This window comes from Lissotriton vulgaris, chromosome 10 (assembly GCF_964263255.1).
Source record: "Lissotriton vulgaris chromosome 10, aLisVul1.2, whole genome shotgun sequence".
Taxonomy (NCBI): Eukaryota; Metazoa; Chordata; class Amphibia; order Caudata; family Salamandridae; genus Lissotriton; species Lissotriton vulgaris.
This window is the reverse complement of record NC_141698.1, coordinates 1140274373-1140297057: the sequence shown is the minus strand read 5'-3', so window position 1 is coordinate 1140297057 and position 22685 is coordinate 1140274373. Positions and strand designations below refer to the sequence as shown.

The window sequence follows — 22685 nt, the reverse complement described above, 5'->3', positions numbered from 1 at the left end:
ATGCCTGCTTGGGTTTGGACTCCATGATGTCCGTTTGTCTTACGATGCCTGCTTGGGTTTGGACTCCACGGTGTCCCTTTGTCTTACGATGCCTGCTTGGGTTTGGACTCCATGATGTCCCTTTGTCTTACGATGCCTGCTTGGGTTTGGACTCCACGGTGTCCCTTTGTCTTACGATGCCTGCTTGGGTTTGGACTCCATGATGTCCCTTTGTCTTTCGATGCCTGCTTGGGTTTGGACTCCACGGTGTCCCTTTGTCTTACGATGCCTGCTTGGGTTTGGACTCCACGGTGTCCCTTTGTCTTACGATGCCTGCTTGGGTTTGGACTCCATGATGTCCCTTTGTCTTTCGATGCCTGCTTGGGTTTGGACTCCACGGTGTCCCTTTGTCTTACGATGCCTGCTTGGGTTTGGACTCCATGATGTCCCTTTGTCTTTCGATGCCTGCTTGGGTTTGGACTCCACGATGTCCCTTTGTCTTACGATGCCTGCTTGGGTTTGGACTCCATGGTGTCCCTTTGTCTTACGATGCCTGCTTGGGTTTGGACTCCATGGTGTCCCTTTGTCTTACGATGCCTGCTTGGGTTTGGACTCCATGATGTCCCTTTGTCTTACGATGCCTGCTTGGGTTTGGACTCCATGATGTCCCTTTGTCTTACGATGCCTGCTTGGGTTTGGACTCCATGATGTCCCTTTGTCTTTCGATGCCTGCTTGGGTTTGGACTCCATGATGTCCCTTTGTCTTAGGATGCCTGCTTGGGTTTGGACTCCATGGTGTCCCTTTGTCTTACGATGCCTGCTTGGGTTTGGACTCCATGGTGTCCCTTTGTCTTACGATGCCTGCTTGGGTTTGGACTCCATGGTGTCCCTTTGTCTTACGATGCCTGCTTGGGTTTGGACTCCATGATGTCCCTTTGTCTTTCGATGCCTGCTTGGGTTTGGACTCCACGATGTCCCTTTGTCTTACGATGCCTGCTTGGGTTTGGACTCCACGGTGTCCCTTTGTCTTACGATGCCTGCTTGGGTTTGGACTCCATGATGTCCCTTTGTCTTTCGATGCCTGCTTGGGTTTGGACTCCATGGTGTCCCTTTGTCTTACGATGCCTGCTTGGGTTTGGACTCCACGGTGTCCCTTTGTCTTACGATGCCTGCTTGGGTTTGGACTCCATGATGTCCCTTTGTCTTTCGATGCCTGCTTGGGTTTGGACTCCACAATGTCCCTTTGTCTTACGATGCCTGCTTGGGTTTGGACTCCACGATGTCCCTTTGTCTTACGATGCCTGCTTGGGTTTGGACTCCATGATATCCCTTTGTCTTACGATGCCTGCTTGGGTTTGGACTCCATGATGTCCCTTTGTCTTACGATGCCTGCTTGGGTTTGGACTCCATGGTGTCCCTTTGTCTTACGATGCCTGCTTGGGTTTGGACTCCATGATGACTCCATGATGTCCCTTTGTCTTACGATGCCTGCTTGGGTTTGGACTCCATGATGTCCCTTTGTCTTACGATGCCTGCTTGGGTTTGGACTCCATGGTGTCCCTTTGTCTTACGATGCCTGCTTGGGTTTGGACTCCATGATGTCCCTTTGTTTTAACAATGCCTGCTTGGGTTTGGACTCCATGATGTCCCTTTGTCTTACGATGCCTGCTTGGGTTTGGACTCCATGATGTCCCTTTGTCTTACGATGCCTGCTTGGGTTTGGACTCCATGATGTCCCTTTGTCTTACGATGCCTGCTTGGGTTTGGACTCCACGATGTCCCTTTGACTTACGATGCCTGCTTGGGTTTGGACTCCATGATGTCCCTTTGTCTTACGATGCCTGCTTGGGTTTGGACTCCATGATGTCCCTTTGTCTTACGATGCCTGCTTGGGTTTGGACTCCATGGTGTCCCTTTGTCTTACGATGCCTGCTTGGGTTTGGACTCCATGATGTCCCTTTGTTTTAACAATGCCTGCTTGGGTTTGGACTCCATGATGTCCCTTTGTCTTACGATGCCTGCTTGGGTTTGGACTCCATGATGTCCCTTTGTTTTAACAATGCTTAGTATGGTGCGGATATCACAACTCTTCTTTGTTTTGACACTGTGTGGTTAGGTTTGGGCCCCAGGATGGCTGTATTTTTAACAATGCTTGGTGTGGTTTGAATAGTATAATTCCTCTTTGTTTACAGATGCTGGGGTGGGTATGGACTCCAGAATGGCTGTATTTTTAACAATGCTTGGTGTGGTTTGGTTAGTACAATTCCTCTTTGTTCGCAGATGCTGGGGTGGGTATGGGCCCCATAATGACTGTATTTTTAACAATGCTTGGAGTTCTTTGGATTGTACAATTCCTCTTTGTTCGCAGGTGCTGGGGTGGGTATGGACTCCAGAATGGCTGTATTTTTAACAATGCTTGGTGTGGTTTGGTTAATACAATTCCTTTTTGTTCGCAGATGCTGGGGTGGGTTTGGGCTCCAGAATGGCTGTATTTTTAACAATGCTTGGTGTGGTTAGGTTTTTACAATTCCTCTTTGTTCGCAGATGCTGGGGTGGGTATGGGCTCCAGAATGGCTGTATTTTTACCAATGCTTGGTGTGGTTAGGTTTTTCAATTCCTCTTTGTTCGCAGGTGCTGGGGTGGGTATGGGCCCCATAATGACTGTATTTTTAACAATGCTTGGAGTTCTTTGGACAATACAATTCCTCTTTGTTCGTAGATGCTGAGGTGGGTATGGACTCCAGAATGGCTGTGTTTTTAACAATGCTTGGCATGGTTTGCAGATCACGGTTTCTCTTTGTTTACAGGTACTGAGGTGGGAATGCCTCTTGAAGCATTCGGTCCAGCATAAGATATGTCTGGGGCTTGATTCATACTTTAGCACCATCCACCCCATGTCCCCTTTGAGAGCTGGGCCTGTGATGCCAGCCTCAGGGTTGTGCCAGTGTTCCATTATCTGACCTCTGGATACCAACCCACTCACCATTCTCCATCACTGTCATTTTCATAGTGAAAAAAGTGCAAACACTCATATAACCCACAGTATGATGAGACTTCTTGAGTGCCCAAGGTAATCAGTGTACCCTTACAATAACTTTGTGTGTGTTAATGAGAACTAGACATCCACTTGTAATCTTTGTGCTTTACAACATACAAAATGCTTGACTAGACAGAGCACAGCAGTGGTGGAGGGATTTCCTTTTGGGCCCACTTTGGTTCTCCCTTCGTTTTGTGTATTTCATGAGTTAGGCTGCCTCTGCTTTGCACAGCCACACATAACATATGTGTTCTTGTGCCATGATATTATTTCTGAAATACGCTGCACATGTTATTTGTTATTTGGTGATTCTTCTGACTGTTCAGTCTGAACATTTCGTATAAGCTCGAAAAACATGCTGGAATGATTTCTTGTGCCCGGTCAGCAACATCTCCTAACACAGCAGCACAGCTTCACAACAGAGTAGTTCTTATATAAAATGTGCGTCGCCCCCTTGGGGGTCAGAAAAGAGAATTCCGGCAGAGAGACTGGTCCTGAATTGGAGGCAGCAGTCTTGGGTAAACCGGGTTTACATCTGTGATGCAGACCACCGAACTACACACCAGGTATGGGGTCTGTTTCTAATCCCAGAGGTCACTAACATATCCCTGTGCTCACATAGTGAGGGTAGGCCTAGAAAGATATATTCTTTGCCATGGTTGGGTTGTTTATTTTATACAGCCTGCTAGTAATGCTGATTTGTTGCTTAGTTCTATTTCCGAAAATCATCTGTTACTCTGGGAAGGTTAGGAGGTCAGGTGTGGCACTGTGAGCGCGCCACATTTGGGCCAGCTAGTACTGACATGATAGAGAGATCAGTTCCTGCATTCTGACGTCCTGTTACCCCAAGGCGCAGTTCTTCTTTACTAGCCGAATCCCTGCTACAGCGGATCTTCTGTGGACCCCCATTTAAGCATTACTCGCACCCGGAGACCTCCACTGAATCCTTACTGCCTTCCTGAGACCCTCATGGAGCCACAACTGGAACCGACAACCCGAGTCTAAGCAATTTAGATGACTTAAGCATTCATCAAGTACACAAATTATAAAATATTTTATTTAACAAACAAATATACAAAATGTAAAAATGTTATATTGATGTGCAGGTTAGAGCTTTTCTAAATGTAATAGAGCCCACACATTGACTATATTATATTCTGTTTGATGGACTTGAACTGCTCACACGAAACATCTGAGGATACTAACTTAATGTTTAGCCTCCAATTTCAAATTCCTTCCCATTTACAGAATGTTCTAAATGTTTGACTTTTCTACTTTATTTATATTCAATTTGTTAATGTAGTAATATTATTTAATATTTTATGCAATCACTGACTCCCGAGAAGGCTTTGGGGACTGTCAGGAGTCCACAGATAACAGGTTAAGAACTGATGGAGCACAGGATATCACTCAATATGTATTAAAGCCAAACTGGGAGGATATTGAAAGCTCTTACTAGTAGAAATACTTGAACATAAAGAAACCACATACCCCAGATGTGGGCAAACACAGCCAGGGAACTAGTCAAGATCATCACTTCTTCATGGAGTCTGGAGAGCCGGGGCCCAGTGTACCAGCCGCCTGCAGAGCACAAGGGACACACATCACACAATGACCAGGAGGCCTCTCTCAGCAGCAAGTCACACACTGACCAGGAGCCCTTTCTGAGCAACGAATCAAACAAGCATTGGAAATGCAATAGGTCGCGCATTTTTGTAAGTTAGATCGATCGGCATTGTAAATGGCAATGTCTTTTACCTACCAAGGGAGGATGGAGGGAGCAGTGGGGATCGTACTGCCGAAATGCTCTTATGGAGAGTGATTGACCAAAAGTAAAGCAAACAAGCAGCGCTGTTCATAAGATCCAGATCACAAGGTTGGTTTCTGGAGAGAAGACTCCGCATTTCATCCAGAAGTGAATATTGTTTTCACTGCTAAGGCAATGGAGCGCCTACAGCACGCTGTGGACAATTATTAATACAATAACAAGTCATAAGCTCCTGAGTTCTTAATGGCACGTATTCTTGTGACTCTAATCGCCCCCCCACCCCCTCGTCAAAGATGGAGGCACTTAAGTGAGACACCTTTGCATGCATGCCGACGGTCCAACTTTGATTACTAACTAGACAAAAACATGGTGTCCAAGTACAGCGGTGAAATTGAAAACAACAATTTCCATGCAGCCTTTACACCCCACAAACAAGATCTGCTAACAGGATGGTTCAGTCTAGTGATCTGTGCCACTAAAACATGTGTACAGCTCACGAGTGTGAATCCTTGCAAGGCACAATCAGCCTTCCATCCTTCCGATATCAGTAAAATAAATACCATTAAATTGGTTACCAGCAACACCCGTACTTTAGAGCGAATATAAAATGTATATGTGCAGCAAAATTAAAAATCTAAATCCAGCTGCTTCTTTTGGGCAGGGGGGTGTTCCTCAAAGACCAGATTGGGGCAGATACACAGCAGCGCACCCGGTTCCATTCCTTCTGTATGCCCAGAGGTTCAATGCACAATAAGACTGAGCCGTTCCACCCTCTTATCCCCAAGCCAGTGGGTGGAGGGAAAGAATGAACAGCGAACAATGAAGGAGACTTATTAATGTCAACACTCCCGCTCAACATAACCAACACTGCTTAAACTCAAAACAAGACAAAGGTTATGACTGTCGACAGAGCAATGCCAACCCCCATCACAAAAGCAGGGAACAAGTTTACAGCAAAAAAATGACTGAAACATACAGCCTGCCTGTTGAAAAAAAAAAACAGTAAAAATGCTCCTGAAATGATGCAAAGTCCAAGTGTATTATTCATTAAAGGGAAGGGGCATTGTTGACAGAACCCATTGTCTGCCTGGAGACCACTCCTCTAGTGCACAGCAGCTGCAGCCGACTGAGTTGCCCTTTTCGGCCAGGTCCCCTCGATCCCCGAAAGTCCATCCGCAGCAGCCTCGCTACCCCTCGTCTGTTTGGGAGACTGAGGTGTCGCTGGTCAATCTGTGCTTCTCCCTATGAGGCGCATACCTATCACTCCAGCCAGCCCCAACACGTACCAGCCCCACAGCTTGCTTCTCTTTAGATTCACCAGCCCTTTCAATCACACACTAACTGTTGGATACTGTCGCCTTCGATTCACTCCCCTGCCTCACCACTGCTGGGGCATCGCTGATTGAGACAAGCGAGCAGAGTACAGCTGCAGCCGTGTGATTCTAGGCATAGAGGTGAAGCGGCCCAAAAACAAGCCAATGACAGCCCCGCCGAGCCATTAAAATGGAACATGGGAGCATTTGGCCTCCGAAGTGGCCGCCATGGTTAAAGATGAGTGGTACAAAAGGGGGTGATGATGGACGGAGCATCTGAATCAATCAAACACTCACACCCAGTCAAAAGATCTGGGTTTAATCCATCACCGTTCTTTAGCCCACTCTGCCATTGTTAAAGATGAAGCGTGCACCATGCACATGAAGAGGAACGTGTTTAGAGCTCCTAACAGCTGCTAGCATTTAAATGCGAGCCATATGGCACTGGAAAGAAGTGGCCCCATTGAAAAGACAGCGCGTGCATTGGCACGCTGAATGTAAGCAAAGCATGTACTGCCACAGTAAGAGAAACTCAATAAAGAAAATAGTGCTTACAGACTAATTATCACGTACTGTGTAAGAACCAAAGTAAAAGGGCTAGTAGCCATGGAAGATTACAAATGAAGACAAGGCGGTACAAAGGAGGGACTAGCAAGCCAATTACTGAATAAAAACCTGAATTTATGAAGGACAAAGACAGAAGCCAATGACAAATATGAGAGGAGAGTGGGCGGGGCTTCTATTCCATGCACACTGGCTCTAGGCTCGACGCAAAAAGCAGGATTGAGAAAGAATGTGCAAGAGTGAGATAAAGAGGCAGGGAGTGTCTGATGGTGGATTACAGATGCATGAGGTAGAAACAAGACTATCCAGCCCTGGTATTTATCACCAGCCACAAGCTTCTTAGAAAAACGTCTGATGACTGCAGTTGTTTGTTTACAAATTAAGCACTGCTTATTTTCCTACGTAAAAGTGAACCTGATGGCAGAAGTGGGCAAGAACTTTAAGGGTTAATCCAGATGCCGAGCTGTGGTTGGGATTCTTGAACTCAAACATGATACTAGCTTTTCATGTGGCTTCTGCGTCCCAAACTCATGCACCAAGAATTTGTCCACTTGGGCGAACAAACTAGGAAGTTTCCATTCCTAATTAAATCCGTATCATTTTGACAAAGAACACTGACCAGTTCTCCCCTCCTGAGGAGACCGAGGGGCATATTAGCAAGGGCGATATCGCCACTTTAGCTGGACTTATTCCTGTTAAAGCAGCAATATTTTTATCGCCCTATTAGCAAGCTGTCTCTAACAGCAGTTAGCAACAGCTTTTAGGAGATAGCTACAGGTTTGGGGCCCGCTTTGCATGTCAGCGATATTAATTGCTAATGACATGCAAAGTGGGCTTACCAAACTGTTAGCGACTGAAAACAGTTGCTAACACAGCTATCGCCTATTAGCAAGGCAGGCGAAGCGATAAAAAAAATTGCGCTAAGCGCGATTATCGCTAGAATCTAACACCTGCTAAAAAGTTGACTTACCTGTATAGTCAATGGGGGGGGATTATCACATTAAGCCCCCATTGGCGTTAATGCTAGAATATCGCTGGATTTCCAGCAATATTATCGCATTTTGCCACCATCGCTGGATATTTTAGCACAACGGAGAAAAACGTTGCTAATAGCAGGTTTTCTCCTCTAAAATATCCAGCGATCAGCAGCGGAAAAAAAAATGCGATAAGCGCATTTAATGATAAATATCGCTACTCCTTGCTACTATGCCCCCCCCCCTTCCTTAATGGATATGAGAGCACTTTGAAGCATGTGAGATTAGGATGTGTGCTGTGCAGTTTGACTGCGGTGTCATATACCATAATCAAGGCCTCTGAAATTAAGCAGACTGGGAGGAACAAATTATGTGGCAAAGCAAATTATGCACTGTATGCACCACATTTTGAAGCAGTATTGCTCAGTTATTTTTACACATTAACACTACGGGGCATATTATCAAGGGATGGCGTTAAAATTATCGCCGCTTTAGCGGCAGGAAACTGCCGCTAGAGCGGCGATAACGGGCTTGATAATAGGCCCTTGTGAATTCCCATAGAAGCCCAGGTTCTGGTGGGAACCTGGGCTTCTATTGGAATTCTCTAGGGGGCATATTATCTAGTTCATTATCGCCGCTTTACCGGCAGTTTCCTGCCGCTAAAGCGGCGATAATTTTAACGCTATCCCTTGACAATATGCCCCTACAAGATCAAAGGTTTCCCCTAAATATCTTTAACACCTCAAAACACCAATCAGGTGACCCGTCTATGCCTGCGTCTGTGCAGCAACATGAGTGGGAGGTTTTTTTTTTAACACTTCATGCGGTTAAACTAAAAAAAAGATATATTTTTGCTAAAATCTGCACGCTATGGAGAAGATAATAGATTAAGTGGTAAATCTCCAAATAACTGAAGATAATGGCATATTTCCAGTGGCCCTGTGAGAAGTTGGCCTGATATGTAGTGTTTCCAATTCTGGATCCACTTGGTATCAGTCCAAACAAACCCCAAAGATGTCTGGTTGTAAGTCAACCTTGTTAGACAAGCTATCCTAGTGGTAGCATGGACTAAGCAGCCTTAAAGGCTTAACTTAAGAGGTCGTGTTAAGCGAGCTGTTTTACCACATACAATCCTGTAATCAAATGAAAGGACACCACACAAGTATATATTATAAAAATATATGTATTTATTTCTAAATTAATCCCCAGTACTCTTTATGAGGAAAGGGGCACAAGCGTTAAATCAAAAGCACAGTATAACATATGAAAGTTGCACAATTTTGGATGAGGGCCGGTGGCCACTCAAACCATATACTAAAAAAATGGTATAAGAGATACCAATCGAACAGTGGTTAGGCCTAGGGCCTAGAGAATCGCTGGGAGCAGTCAGGACTAGCAATGCTGAAGTCGGAGTAGCCCACGGAATTCGGGTGCAGCACGGAAAGTGCGGCTTGCACCAATGCAATGTCAATGGTGCGTAAAAGTTACACAAAGTGAGTTTAAGGATACTTCCGCTGAACCTAGAGGAACAAAACTTAAGACACAGACCCTAGAGGTGTGGACCAGTGTAGGAACACCGGCGTTGCAATGTTACCTCACCCACAGGAAGTGGGTGCACAGGGTCGAAGTGGCGTCGGGTTTTGACACGCAGGCTCTTGGTGCTTGGAGCTGAAGAAGCTGCAGGCGATGGGAAGCAGAAGTGTCCGGTGTGATCCAAGGGCGGATCGAAGTCGAGATGTATCTGAAAGCAGAGGGGACAGAGTCTGGGTCACTCAGCAGTGACCAGGGTGGAACCAGGACGGAACCAGGCAATGTCGGCGCAATCAGATGGTTACTGAGAGGCTTCTCTCCTCTGTCACGTGGGCTCTGGGGCATCTGCGACGTCCAGGAGCAGGTCACGATCTGTCCCACGCAGGCTCTCGCCGTCAGCACCGTCAGCTTAAAGATTGCAGCAAACAGCACTTGGCAAAAGCAATCCACGCGGAACCGGGAGATTGCTTCTCACTCAGACCAGGAGGGTCAGAGTGGGGGCTCCTTTTCACAGGAGCTGGTGCAGATCTAGAGCAACCAGAAAAGCAAGTCGTATTCAAGTTTTTGTCTGCACAGGGGCCACAAGCCAGCTGGCAAGGGACCGGGCCAATGCGTCGAGCCAACACAAGCAGAAGGGCCCCACGCAGCACTCGTCGAGTGTGGAGAGGGTAGCTTTGGTGCAAGTGTAGCTCGGGGTGGGGGCTTCTCAAACCCCGGTGTACAGCTTCGAGGGTCACTCGTGGGCTGCACGGTCAGCGTCTCGTGGCCTTTTCAAGATGGCGTGCCCCACGCTTCCGGTCACCTCCACTGGTCTCGGCTCTGCAGAGACTGTGGATCGGGCTGGGAGAAGGCAGGCAAGCTTGATCTCGTCGATCTCTGTCGCTCGAGTTCCGGCGGGAACTGCAACAAAGCAAGGGTCGAGGGCTGGATGGTGCCTGTATGCACAGGGTGGTCACTCCTTGACCACAAGGGAGATTCTTCAGTCTTCTATGTTGAGTAGAATGTCGAAGGGTCCAGAATTCGTTTCTTGTGTTTCTTCAGGATGATCTGAGTTGCATTGGCACTGCTCCCACTCTTATTCGAATCTGGTGGGCTGGACATCCTGCTAGGTCCCCTCCTATGGGTGGGACCCAGGAAGGGGGTGGTTACACCCCTTTCCTTTGATCCAGGCCGCACTGGGGCTGGGATGCCCCAGAACACGTTTGGCCGGATTATGCAAGGGGCAGCCTTGTGCTCCCCAGGCAGTGTCTGGTTTCTTTGAAACCTCCCTGCTACAATCCACTATCTCCTGTCTGGGGTGGTTTGACACCGCCCTGCGACAGGAAACCCTTTGTCCAGGCCACCATTTGCTGAGTTTCGGTCAGCAGCAGAAGGCCAGACTTGTGTCTGTGGCAGAGGCATCCATTTTGTGGATCTGAGGCTCATTTTAAATCAACCGCGTTTCAGTAAAGTAACATGTCTGATCCCTCTAGAAGGGTGGAATGCTACCCCCGTCGCCAGAACTGGCGAGGGGGTAGTATTCCAATTCGTATGACACCTTACACGACATGTTTTGATAAAGCCAAACCAAAGTTGCTATATAACCGCGAGGATTATAAGGCGCTTAAGAGTATATGGTATGGCATTATCCTGGATCAGCTTAGGGAGTGGTTCCCGACAGCTGCAGACAGGCTCAGCTCATGCCAGAGCTCCATCTCACATAAAACCACGCACTCTGCCTCCAGGATTGATGAGGCCTTCCATAGGAGTGGCTCACAGGTTTATATGTGTCCAGATATAGGTTTAGATATAGGTATACTATATCTAAGCAAGGGGTGATTACACCCACTTGCCCCAGCTGAGTGATCAGCCAGTTGTGTCAATTTAAGAACCAGCCAGGGGTGGCAAAAGCTATGCTTCAGCCCCTGGTAGGCCTTGGTGGCACCTATGCCCTGAGCACCTATAGTGCATGGTACAGGGGCTGACAAGGAGTCCATTTCCAATTGTGGTATGTACCTATAGCACATGTATTATAAATTTAGAGAGAGAACAGCAGGCTGGGGGTCTGATTAGCAGGCCCACAGCCTCAGTAAGTCGAAAACCAGTGAAGCAAAAAGCAAAAATTGGGGTGACCATAGGATAGCAGACCCTACTCTCCTACACAACCCCCCCCACCCCAAACGCAGGGACATTAAACTTAACCTTGACCAGATAAGTCTTCATGTTCTAAGTGGAAGTACCTGGAGAGACCATCTGCATTACCATGGTCAGTCCCTGGGCGGTGCTCCACTGTAAAGTCCATCCCCTGTAGGGAAATGGACCACCTGAGCAGTTTGGGATTTTCACCCTTCATCTGATTTAGCCACAAGAGGGGCTTATGGTTTGTCTGAATTAGGAAGTGAGTACCAAACAAGTATGGTCTCAGCTTCTTCAGGGCCCAAACCAAAGCAAAGGCCTCCCTCTCAATAGCTGACCAACGTTTCTCCCTGGGGGTCAGCCTTCTGCTAATAAAAGCAATGGGCTGGTCTTGACCATCTTGATTAAGTTGTGAAAGCACAGCTCCCACCCCCAACTCAGAAGCATCTGTCTGTACAATGAACTGTTTGGAGTAGTCAGGACTCTTCAGGATAGGTGCAGAGCACATGGCCTTCTTCAGGTCATCAAATGCCTTTTGACAGCTAACTGTCCACTGAACCTTTTTGGGCATCTTCTTGGATGTCAAGTCATTCAATGGTGTCACAATGGACCCATAGTTCTTTACAAATTTTCTGTAATACCCAGTCAGGCCCAAGAAGGCTCTGACTTGTGTCTGGGTAGTTGGAGGAGCCCAGTCCTGTATGGTCTGGATCTTGTTCTCCAGTGGTTGAACCTGACCCCCACCTACTAGGTGGCCCAGGTACACAACCTTGCTCTGCCCTATCTGGCACTTAGTAGCCTTGATAGTCAGGTCTGCCTTTTGCAGGGCCTCCAGAACCTTCTTCAGGTGGATCAGGTGATCCTCCCAGGTGGAGCTAAAGACAGCAATATCATCTAGATATGCTGCACAAAAGTCATCCAACCCAGCAAGGACTTGGTTCACCAGCCTTTGGAAGGTGGCAGGTGCATTCTTCAAACCAAAGGGCATTACCACAAACTGATAATGTCCACTAGGGGTAGAGAATGCTGTTTTAGCTTTTGACTCTTCAGCTAGTCTGATTTGCCAGTAGCCAGCTGTCAAATCAAATGTGCTCAGAAACTTGGCAGAAGCCAATTTATCAATGAGCTCATCTGCTCTTGGAATGGGATGTGCATCTGTCCTAGTGACAGCATTGAGACCTCTGTAGTCCACACAAAACCTAATTTCTCTCTTTCCATCGTTGGTATGAGGTTTTGGCACAAGGACCACTGGGCTAGCCCATGGGCTCTCTGATGGCTCAATCACTCCAAGCTCCAACATCTTTTGCACCTCAGCCTTTATACAATCCCTGACATGGTCAGGTTGCCTGTAGATCTTATTCTTCACAGGCAGACTGTCACCAGTGTCCACCTCATGGGTGCACCAATTAGTCTGGCTGGGTGTGAGTGAAAACATATGCCTGTGGGCCTGCAACACCTGTCTGCAGTCCACCTGTTGCTGCTCAGTGAGGCTGCCTGCCAAGGCTACCCCATCAACTGAACCATCATCAGGGTTCTGGGAAAGCAGGTCTGGGAGAGGGTCACTCTCTTCCTCCTGTTCCCCATCTGTGGCCATGAGGAGACTCATGTCCTCCCTGTCAACAAATGCTTTCAAACGGTTTACATGGAGCACCCTGTGGGGGCTCCTAGGGGTGCCAAAGTCAACCACATAGGTGACTTCTCCCTTTTTCTCAATGATAGGGTAGGGTCCAGTCCATTTGTCCTGGAGAGCTGCTGGCCCCACTGGGTCCAACACCCACACCTTCTGCCCTGGCTGGAACTCAACCAGAACAGCCTTTTGGTCATGCCAAGCTTTCTGTAATTCTTGAGTGGCCTCCAGGTTTTTGGATGCTCTCTCCATATACTCAGCCATCCTGGAGCGGAGACCAAGTACATAGTCCACAATATCTAGCTTAGGCTTTTTGAGAGGTAACTCCCATCCTTCCTTCACCAAACACAATGGACCCCTCACAGGGTGGCCAAACAAAAGTTCAAAAGGGCTGTAGCCAACCCCCTTCTGTGGGACCTCTCTGTAAGCAAAGAGCAAGCAGGGTAAAAGGATGTCCCATTTCCGCCTAGGCTTCTCTGGTAAACCTTTTATCATTCCCTTTAGGGTCTTGTTGAATCTTTCAACAAGCCCATTGCACTGTGGATGGTAGGGTGTGGTAAACTTATAGTTTACTCCACACTCTTTCCACATTTCTTTTAAGTATCCAGACATAAAGTTGGTACCTCTGTCTGAAAGAACCTCCTTTGGAAAGCCCACTCTTGAGAAAACTGCAATGAGGGCTTTTGCCACCACAGGTGCTGTGGTGGTCCTCAGGGGAATTGCCTCTGGGTACCTGGTGGCATGATCCACTACCACCAGTATAAATCTGTGCCCAGATGCTGTTTGAGGATCCATGGGACCCACAATATCTATGCCAACTCTTTCAAAGGGTACCCCCACCACAGGTAGTGGTATCAGGGGGGCCTTTGTTGTGCCACCTGACTTACCACTGGCTTGGCAAGTGACACAGGAGCGACAAAACTCCTTGACATTTTCTGACATGTGAGGCCAGTGAAAGTGTGGAACAAGCCTGTCCCAAGTCTTGTTCTGGCCTAAGTGTCCTGCAACGGGAATATCATGGGCCAAGGTGAGAAGGAAACCCCTAAACTTCAAAGGTATAACCAACCTCCTGGTTGTGCCAGGCTTGGGATCTCTAGCCTCTGAATGAAGGAGTCCTTCATCCCAATAAACTTTATGGGCACCTTGAGCATTCCCTGCAGCCTCAGCAGCAGCTTGCTGTCTGAGGGGTTCAAGTGAAGGGCAATCTAATTGGGCCTGCCCCAGGTCTGCCCTTGAGGGTCCCCCTGTCCCCAGAAACTCAACCTGGTCAGGTCCAAGCTCCTCAGAGACAGTCTCCTCTTGGACTGCAGAATCAGTTTCCTGTGAAACCTGATCCTCAACCTGGGGCAAGTGGGAAGGCACAGCATTAACCCTCTTGCTCCTTCTCTTGGGTTGTGGTTGGTCTAATGTTTCAAGATCCACCACTGGTTCAGGAAGGCACTTCTTAGCCTGAGACCTTGTCACTGCAAGGACATGAGCTGAAATCCCTAGCATTTCTGCGTGAGTCCTGTACTCCACTTCTGACCAAACTGAGCTTTCAAGATCATTGCCTAACAGACAGTCTACTGGGAGGTCTGCACTCACAACAACTTTCTTTAGGCCATCTACCCCTCCCCATGAGAAGTTCACAACAGCCACACTATGTGAAGTAGTGGAGTTGCTTGCATTGGTCACTAGGTAACTTTCACCTAGTACAATCTGTCCAGGGTCCACAAAGTCTGGTGTCACCATAGTGACACTGGCACAAGTGTCCCTGTAGGCCTGAGCCAGTTTCTCATTGATTAAGGGAGTCTGCCTATATTTTCCCAGGTTACTGGGGCTCACTGCAGTGGTCAAAGATAAGTCCACATCATATAGGAGAACTGCCTGTGTGGGGATTCTGACTAGGCCAGATTCCACCTCAGTACCCAAGGTTAACCCTACTATCCCCTTAGGTTGTGCACTACCACTGCTGACTGTACTAGGGGGTGCAGTTGCTTTAGGACCTGCAGTGGCAGGAACTGGATTTTTCTTAGTGCATTCACTGCCCCAGTGTGAAACTGATTTGCAGGTATTACACCAAGGTTTCTTTGGGCCATCATTCTTCTTTTTCTTTTTGTCATTTTGGGAACCCCCTCCTTATTACTAGTTTGGGGGCCTGAAGACTTCTGGTCCTTTTCTTTATCTTTCTGATTCCCACCCTTCTGGTCTGTTTTCTTCTGGTCACCATGGTTCTGGGGTTTCTGCTTAATCCTTGTTCTGACCCATTTGTCTGCCTTCTTTCCCAATTCTTGGGGAGAGGTCAGATCAGAGTCAATGAGGTATTGACGCAACAGCTGGTTCTGACAGTTATTAAGGATCTGCTCTCTCATTATAAGATTGTACAATCCTGTATAGTCTGAGACTTTACTTCCCTGCAGCCAACCCTCCAGAGCCTTAGTGGCACAATCAACAAAATCAGTCCAGTCCTGAGTCTGTGCTTTTTGGGTGTCTCTGAACAACAACCTGTATTGCTCAGTGGTTAGGCCAAACCCTTCAATAAGAGCACTCTTCAGGACAGAGTAGTTTTTGGCATCCTCAGGTCTAACAGTGAGGAGCCTATCCCTCCCTTTCTCAGAAAAGGAGTACCATAAAATTGCTGCCCACTGATCCTCAGGGACCTGCTGTACCATGCAGGCCCTCTCAAGAGCAGTCATCCATTTGTGGATGTCATCCCCTTCCTTGTAGGGGGGCACAATTTTTGTCAGGTTTCTATTATCATAGGCCCTGTCTTTGTCTTTAGGAATTTTGCTGCCACCAGTGGCATCTAAGCCACACAATTTTCTTTCTCTTGCTAAAGCAAGTTTAGCTTGAGCCAAGGCTACCTCCTCCCTCTCTATTTGAATTTGGACAGCCCTCATCCTGGCCCTATGCTCTTTCCTCTGGGGGGAAGTCATTCCCCTTTGAGATTCTCTTGAGACACTAGAAACATGAGAGTCCCCTGATGGAGATCTCACCCTCCTGTTGCCTGGGAGAATTAGGTTATGGGATCTGGGGAGGTGCTGGCCCTCTCCATCCCCATGTAGGTCTAGATTGGCCTGGTTAAGCCTGCCAACCTGTACCTGGGTCACCCTCTGATCCTGATCTTCAGGCTCTTCTACATCTGAGCCTTCCTCTTCCTCTTCCTCCTCCTCATCTTCTGGAAGATCCTCATTCTCAGGGGAGTTCTGTCCTTCTCCTGACTCTAAGGGAGCCTGACTCACCTTATCTAAGTCATCCTTTTCCAGGATGGCTATCAGGGAAGGAATGGTAGGGCCTCTGCCCCTTTTTAGCCCTCTTGCTGTGCACAAGGCACTCAAGTCTTTGTGGCTAAGGTTGTCATATCTGGTAGTTGCCTTGGTGGGGTCAACTATCACAGGGGTAGGCCCTGAGGCACCTCCTGTGTCAGACATGGCTGCTAGTGAGGTGTAAGTGGTGCACTTACCTACACTAAGAGTTTTCCTACTGTACCTTGCTAGTGAGTTGTAGTCAGGGTGTGCTAATCCCTTTAATCTACAACTACTAAGTTCAGTAGAACTTAATATGCTAAGCTTTTGATTTATATGTACCTAAGGTACTTGATGTGATCTTTCAATTTGATATAAAGATTGCAATGGTAAAACAAACAGCAAGCTCAAATCCGCACCGCTGCACACCAATGTGAGAAGTTGGCCTGATATGTAGTGTTTCCAATTCTGGAACCACTTGGTATCAGTCCAAACAAATCCCAAAGATGTCTGGTTGTAAGTCAACCTTGTTAGACAAGCTATTCTAGTGGTAGCATGGACTAAGCAGCCTTAAAGGCTTAACTTAAGAGGTCGTGTTAAGCGAGCTGTTTTACCACATACAATCCTGTAATCAAATGAAAGGACACCACACAAGTATATATTATAAAAATATATGTATTTATTTCTAAATTAATCCCCAGTACTCTTTATGAGGAAAGGGGCACAAGCGTTAAATCAAAAGCACAGTATAACATACAAAGTTGCACAATTTTGGATGAGGGCCGGTGGCCACTCAAACCATATACTAAAAAAATGGTATAAGAGATACCAATCGAACAGTGGTTAGGCCTAGGGCCTAGAGAATCGCTGGGAGCAGTCAGGACTAGCAATGCTGAAGTCGGGAGTAGCCCACGGAATTCGGGTGCAGCACGGAAAGTGCGGCTTGCACCAATGCAATGTCAACGGTGCGTAAAAGTTACACAAAGTGAGTTTAAGGATACTTCCGCTGAACCTAGAGGAACAAAACTTAAGACACAGACCCTAGAGGTGTGGACCAGTGTAGGAACACCGGCGTTGCAATGTTACCTCACCCACAGGAAGTGGGTGCACAGGGTCGAAGTGGCGTCGGGTTTTGACACGCAGGCTCTTGGTGCTTGGAGCTGAAGAAGCTGCAGGCGATGGGAAGCAGAAGTGTCCGGTGTGATCCAAGGGCGGATCGAAGTCGAGATGTATCTGAAAGCAGAGGGGACAGAGTCTGGGTCACTCAGCAGTGACCAGGGTGGAACCAGGACGGAACCAGGCAATGTCGGGCGCAATCAGATGGTTATTGAGAGGCTTCTCTCCGCTGTCACGTGGGCTCTGGGGCATCTGCGATGTCCAGGAGCAGGTCACTATCTGTCCCACGAAGGCTCTCGCTGTCAGCACTGTCGGCTTCAAGATTGCAGCAAACAGCATTTGGCAAAAGCAATTCACGCGGAACCGGGAGATTGCTTCTCACTCAGACCAGGAGGGTCAGAGTGGGGGCTCCTTTTCACAGGAGCTGGTGCAGATCTGGAGCAACCAGAAAAGCAAGTCGTATTCAAGTTTTCGTCGGCACAGGGGCCACAAGCCAGCTAGCAAGGGACCGGGCCAACGCGTCAAGCCAACACAAGCAGAAGGGCCCCACGCAGCACTCGTCGAGTGTGGAGGGGGTAGCTTTGGTGCAAGTGTAGCTCGGGGTCGGGGCTTCTCAAACCCCGGTGTACAGCTTCGGGGGTCACTCGTGGGCTGCACGGTCAGCATCTCGTGGCCTTTTCAAGATGGCGTGCCCCACGCTTCCGGTCGCCTCCACTGGTCTCAGCTCTGCAGGGACTGTGGATCGGGCTGGGAGAAGGCAGGCAAGCTTGATCTCGTCGATCTCTGTCACTCGAGTTCCGGCGGGAACTGCAACAAAGCAAGGGTCAAGGGCTGGATGGTGCCTCTATGCACAGGGTGGTCACTCCTTGACCACAAGGGAGATTCTTCAGTCTTCTATGTTGAGTAGAATGTCGAAGGGTCCAGAATTCGTTTCATATGTTTCTTCAAGGTGATCTGAGTTGCATTGGCACTGCTCCCACTCTTATTCGAATCTGGTGGGCTGGACATCCTGCTAGGTCCCCTCCTATGGGTGGGACCCAGGAAGGGGGTGGTTACACCCCTTTCCTTTGATCCAGGCCGCGCTGGGACTGGGGCTGGGATGCCCCAGAACCGGTTTGGCCGGATTATGCAAGGGGCAGCCGTGTGCTCCCCAGGCAGTGTCTGGTTTCTTTGAAACCTCCCTGCTACAATCCACTATCTCCTGTCTGGGGTGGTTTGACACCGCCCTGCGACAGGAAACCCTTTGTCCAGGCCACCATTTGCTGAGTTTCGGTCAGCAGCAGGAGGCCAGACTTGTGTCTGTGGCAGAGGCATCCATTTTGTGGATCTGAGGCTCATTTTAAATCAACCGCGTTTCAGTAAAGTAACATGTCTGATCCCTCTAGAAGGGTGGAATGCTACCCCCGTCGCCAGAACTGGCGAGGGGGTAGTATTCCAATTCGTATGACACCTTACACGACATGTTTTGATAAAGCCAAACCAAAGTTGCTATATAACCGCGAGGATTATAAGGCACTTAAGAGTATATGGTATGGCATTATCCTGGATCAGCTTAGGGAGTGGTTCCCGACAGCTGCAGACAGGCTCAGCTCATGCCAGAGCTTCATCTCACATAAAACCACGCACTCTGCCTCCAGGATTGATGCGGCCTTCGATAGGAGTGGCTCACAGGTTTATATGTGTCCAGATATAGGTTTAGATATAGGTATACTATATCTAAGCAAGGGGTGATTACACCCATTTGCCCCAGCTGAGTGATCAGCCAGTTGTGTCAATTTAAGAACCAGCCAGGGGTGGCAAAAGCTATGCTTCAGCCCCTGGTAGGCCTTGGTGGCACCTATGCCCTGAGCACCTATAGTGCATGGTACAGGGGCTGACAAGGAGTCCATTTCCAATTGTGGTATGTACCTATAGCACATGTATTATACATTTAGAGAGAGAACAGCAGGCTGGGGGTCTGATTAGCAGGCCCACAGCCTCAGTAAGTCGAAAACCAGTGAAGCAAAAAGCAAAAATTGGGGTGACCATAGGATAGCAGACCCTACTCTCCTACAGGCCCCTACTATATTGTTGCTCAGCACACAAGAATATAGGCCACATATAGGGAGCACGAGACAACTGCTATGCCTTGTATTTCACAAACAACAATTTAATTGGGGAGTGAGGAGGGACATGAACCGGCTTTGATATAGATGATCCATAATGAGGTTTACTATGATCACCCCGTCAGCACCTCTGGGACCGAACCCCCCGTGTGCGTGAGCAATCACGAGCCTCGAGCGTGGGAGCAAACACTGCACGAAACCTGTTCGGAGCCACAAATATTTCCACGATTCTAAACTTAGCCGCAGGCACGAGGAGTTCAGGCCGGACCTGCTGAGCCGGGGGGAGGGGGGGGGGTGCTGACGTCACTCTGAGCTCAGATTGTCTCAGCAGTGGTGACCTGCAGCCCTGACAGCAGGAGTCACTCCAGAGAACAGCAGCTGAAAACACCACTCCCCCCAGGGCCTTACCTGTGCCTTGCTGTAGTAACAGTTCCCTCCACCCAGCCCAGGCTGCCCCCCTCCGGGCTTCACCTGACCCCATGCCTCTGTCTTCAACAACCAACACTTCCGCTCTCTTCATTTCACTTTCCTGGAGTCTTTTTCATCCCTGGTTTCCACATTGTCACTTTTCTCCTTCTCCCTTCTTCCTCTCTGCCAGTCTCTTTAGATCAAAGTCTGATGATGAAAGATAAGTAATTTAAACAAATGAAGGAGTAACCACTGAGGGTATATAATACCTGCACAATTACTGCGGTATTGAGGTGCATGCCCTGCGACCCAATCAGGGACAATCCTTTGTCCTTAGAAGACCCCTCACTCACCAACCTGGTTGGTGATATGCTTCATCATTGGGGTCCCACCCGGATAGCCGAATGTCATCCAGGTGTGCTTCGACACCTGATTAAAGTGGAGCTGGTTATTTTGTTTATGTGTGATATTAAAAAGGGGGGTGTTTTAAAAGTTGTCTCAACACTACCCACTCAAAGACTTTATTCTGGAGTGGTTGGACAACAAGTTAAAAGAATATATATAATAATAGTTATATGTGGCACCTTTGCCTAATTAGGTAGGCTGTGGTGTCAAAAAAAAGACGTGAGTGTGGTTAAAAGGTAGTAGCGTTTCACTCCCACGGAGCTCCCGACCGAAACGCTACTAGGCTAACGAGCCTGATTTCCTGATGCCACAAATGGTGGCTATACGGTAAAGCAAGCTCGGGGGAGCTCATGAAGCCCTGAATCAGCGTGCTTTTAGTTTTTAATTTCAGACTACACGGAGTACACCTTTTTAGAAATCACCTGTTTGTGATTTCAATTCCTTCAACAGGTTTGGGACGGATACACCTTAGCGTGTGTAGACCACCCAACCTGTTACACATTGGTCCTGACGAAAACCTCTACAATTATACGAAGGTTGAAACATGTAGACCTACCTTTTAACCACACTCACGTCTTTTTTTGACACCACAGCCTACCTAATTAGGCAAAGGTGCCACATATAACTATTATTATATATATTCTTTTAACTTGTTGTCCAACCACTCCAGAATAAAGTCTTTAAGTGGGTAGTGTTGAGATAACTTTTAAAACACCCTCCTTTTTAATATCACACATAAACAAAATAACCAGCTCCACTGTAATCAGGTGTCGAAGCACACCTGGATGGCATTCGGCTATCTGGGTGGGACCCCAATGATGAAGCATATCACCAACCAGGTTGGTGAGTGAGGGGTCTTCTAAGGACAAAGGATTGTCCCAGATTGGGTCGCAGGGCATGCACCTCAATTCTGCAGTAATTGTGCAGGTATTATATACCCTCAGTGGTTAATCCTTCATTTGTTTAAATTAGTAATTCCAAGGGGCCCAGGAGTTCCCACTAGACCTCTAAAGGTCTTACCACCCTTTATCTCCAAATTGTTTACAGATGAAAGATAAGTGCCAATTCCAAAATACCAGTCTAGGTCCCACCACAAGCCGCCACTGACTCCCAGTCCTGGGTTTAGATCAGTCCAGGTCCCACCACAAGCCGCCAATGACTCCCACTCCTGGGTTTAGATCAATCCAGGTCCCACCACAAGCCGCCACTGACTCCCAGTCCTGCGTTTAGATCAGTCCGGGTCTCACCACAAGCCGCCACTGACTCCCAGTCCTGGGTCCTGGATTTAGATCAGTCCAGGTCCTACCACAAGCCGCCACTGACTCCCAGTCCTGGGTTTAGATCAGTCCGGGTCTCACCACAAGCCGCCACTGACTCCCAGCCCTGGGTTTAGATCAGTCCGGGTCTCACCACAAGCCACCACTGACTCCCAGTCCTGGGTTTAGATCAGTCCAGGTCTCACCACAAGCCGCCACTGACTCCCACTCCTGGGTTTAGATTAATCCAGGTCCCACCACAAGCCGCCACTGACTCCCAGTCCTGGGTTTAGATCAGTCCGGGTCTCACCACAAGCCGCCACTGACTCCCAGTCCTGGGTTTAGATCAGTCCAGGTCCCACCACAAGCCGCCACTGACTCCCACTCCTGGGTTTAGATCAGAGGAGGCCCACCACAAGCCGCCACTGACTCCCACTCCTGTGTTTAGATCAGTACAGGTCTCACCACAAGCCGGCACTGACTCCCAGTCCTGGGTTTAGATCAGTCCAGGTCTCACCACAAGCCGCCAATGACTCCCAGTCCTGGGTTTAGATCAGTCCAGGGCTCACCACAAGCCGCCACTGACTCCCAGTCCTGGGTTTAGATCAGGCTAGGTCTCACCACAAGCCGCCACTGACTCCCAGTCCTACGTTTAGACCAGTCTAGGTCTCACCACAAGCCGCCACTGAAACCCACCCCTGGGTTTAGGTCAGTCCAGGGTCCACCACAAGTGACCACTGGATCCCAGTCCTGGGTTTAGATCAGCCCAGGTCTCACCACAAGCCGCCACTGACTCCCAGTCCTGGGTTTAGATCAGTCCAGGTCTCACCACAAGCCGCCACTGACTCCCAGTCCTGGGTTTAGATCAGGCTAGGTCTCACCACAAGCCGCCACTGACTCTCAGTCCTGGGTTTAGATCAGTCCAGGTCTCCCCACAAGCCGCTACCGACTGCACCCCGGGTTTAAGTCACTTCTTCCACTCACCGTGTGTGTAGTCAGAGAGGGCGAAGGGGTCCGGGGAGTCGCGGCCCACCTCCTCCAGCAGCTGTCTGGGCACTGAAAGAAAAGTGCAGGGTGTGAAAGAGGGAAGCAGTACCAGACCCCAGAAAACTTGTCAAGTCTGACTCTGAAGGACAAGAGCAGCACGGGCATGTGTGGGTGTAAATATGGAATGTATGCTCCCACAGGACGGTGTGGACAGAGGCATGACAACAGAGGACCCTGTCGTGGATTATCTGAAGCATGCTCTCTATGGCTGGTGGAG

General features: G+C 48.5%; 1 protein-coding gene across 6 annotated transcripts in view; it reads right to left on the bottom strand.

The window, feature by feature from the left end:
• The window catches only part of LOC147689474 (protein eva-1 homolog C-like), a 178829-nt gene that overhangs the window by 32850 nt on the left and 123294 nt on the right, over positions 1 to 22685 (bottom strand). For 2 of the 6 annotated variants that reach the window (XM_086942246.1, XM_086942250.1), the window contains 2 exons: positions 22406 to 22477; positions 4508 to 4597 (listed from right to left, as the gene is read on the bottom strand). The exons of 1 other annotated variant lie outside the window; for it this stretch is intronic. In XM_086942246.1, the coding sequence (XP_086798372.1) occupies positions 4508 to 4597; positions 22406 to 22477 (162 nt within the window). The remainder of the gene's footprint in view (positions 1 to 4507; positions 4598 to 22405; positions 22478 to 22685) is intronic. 3 more of the 6 variants (XR_015300730.1, XM_086942248.1, XM_086942247.1) reach the window with 2 other exon arrangements.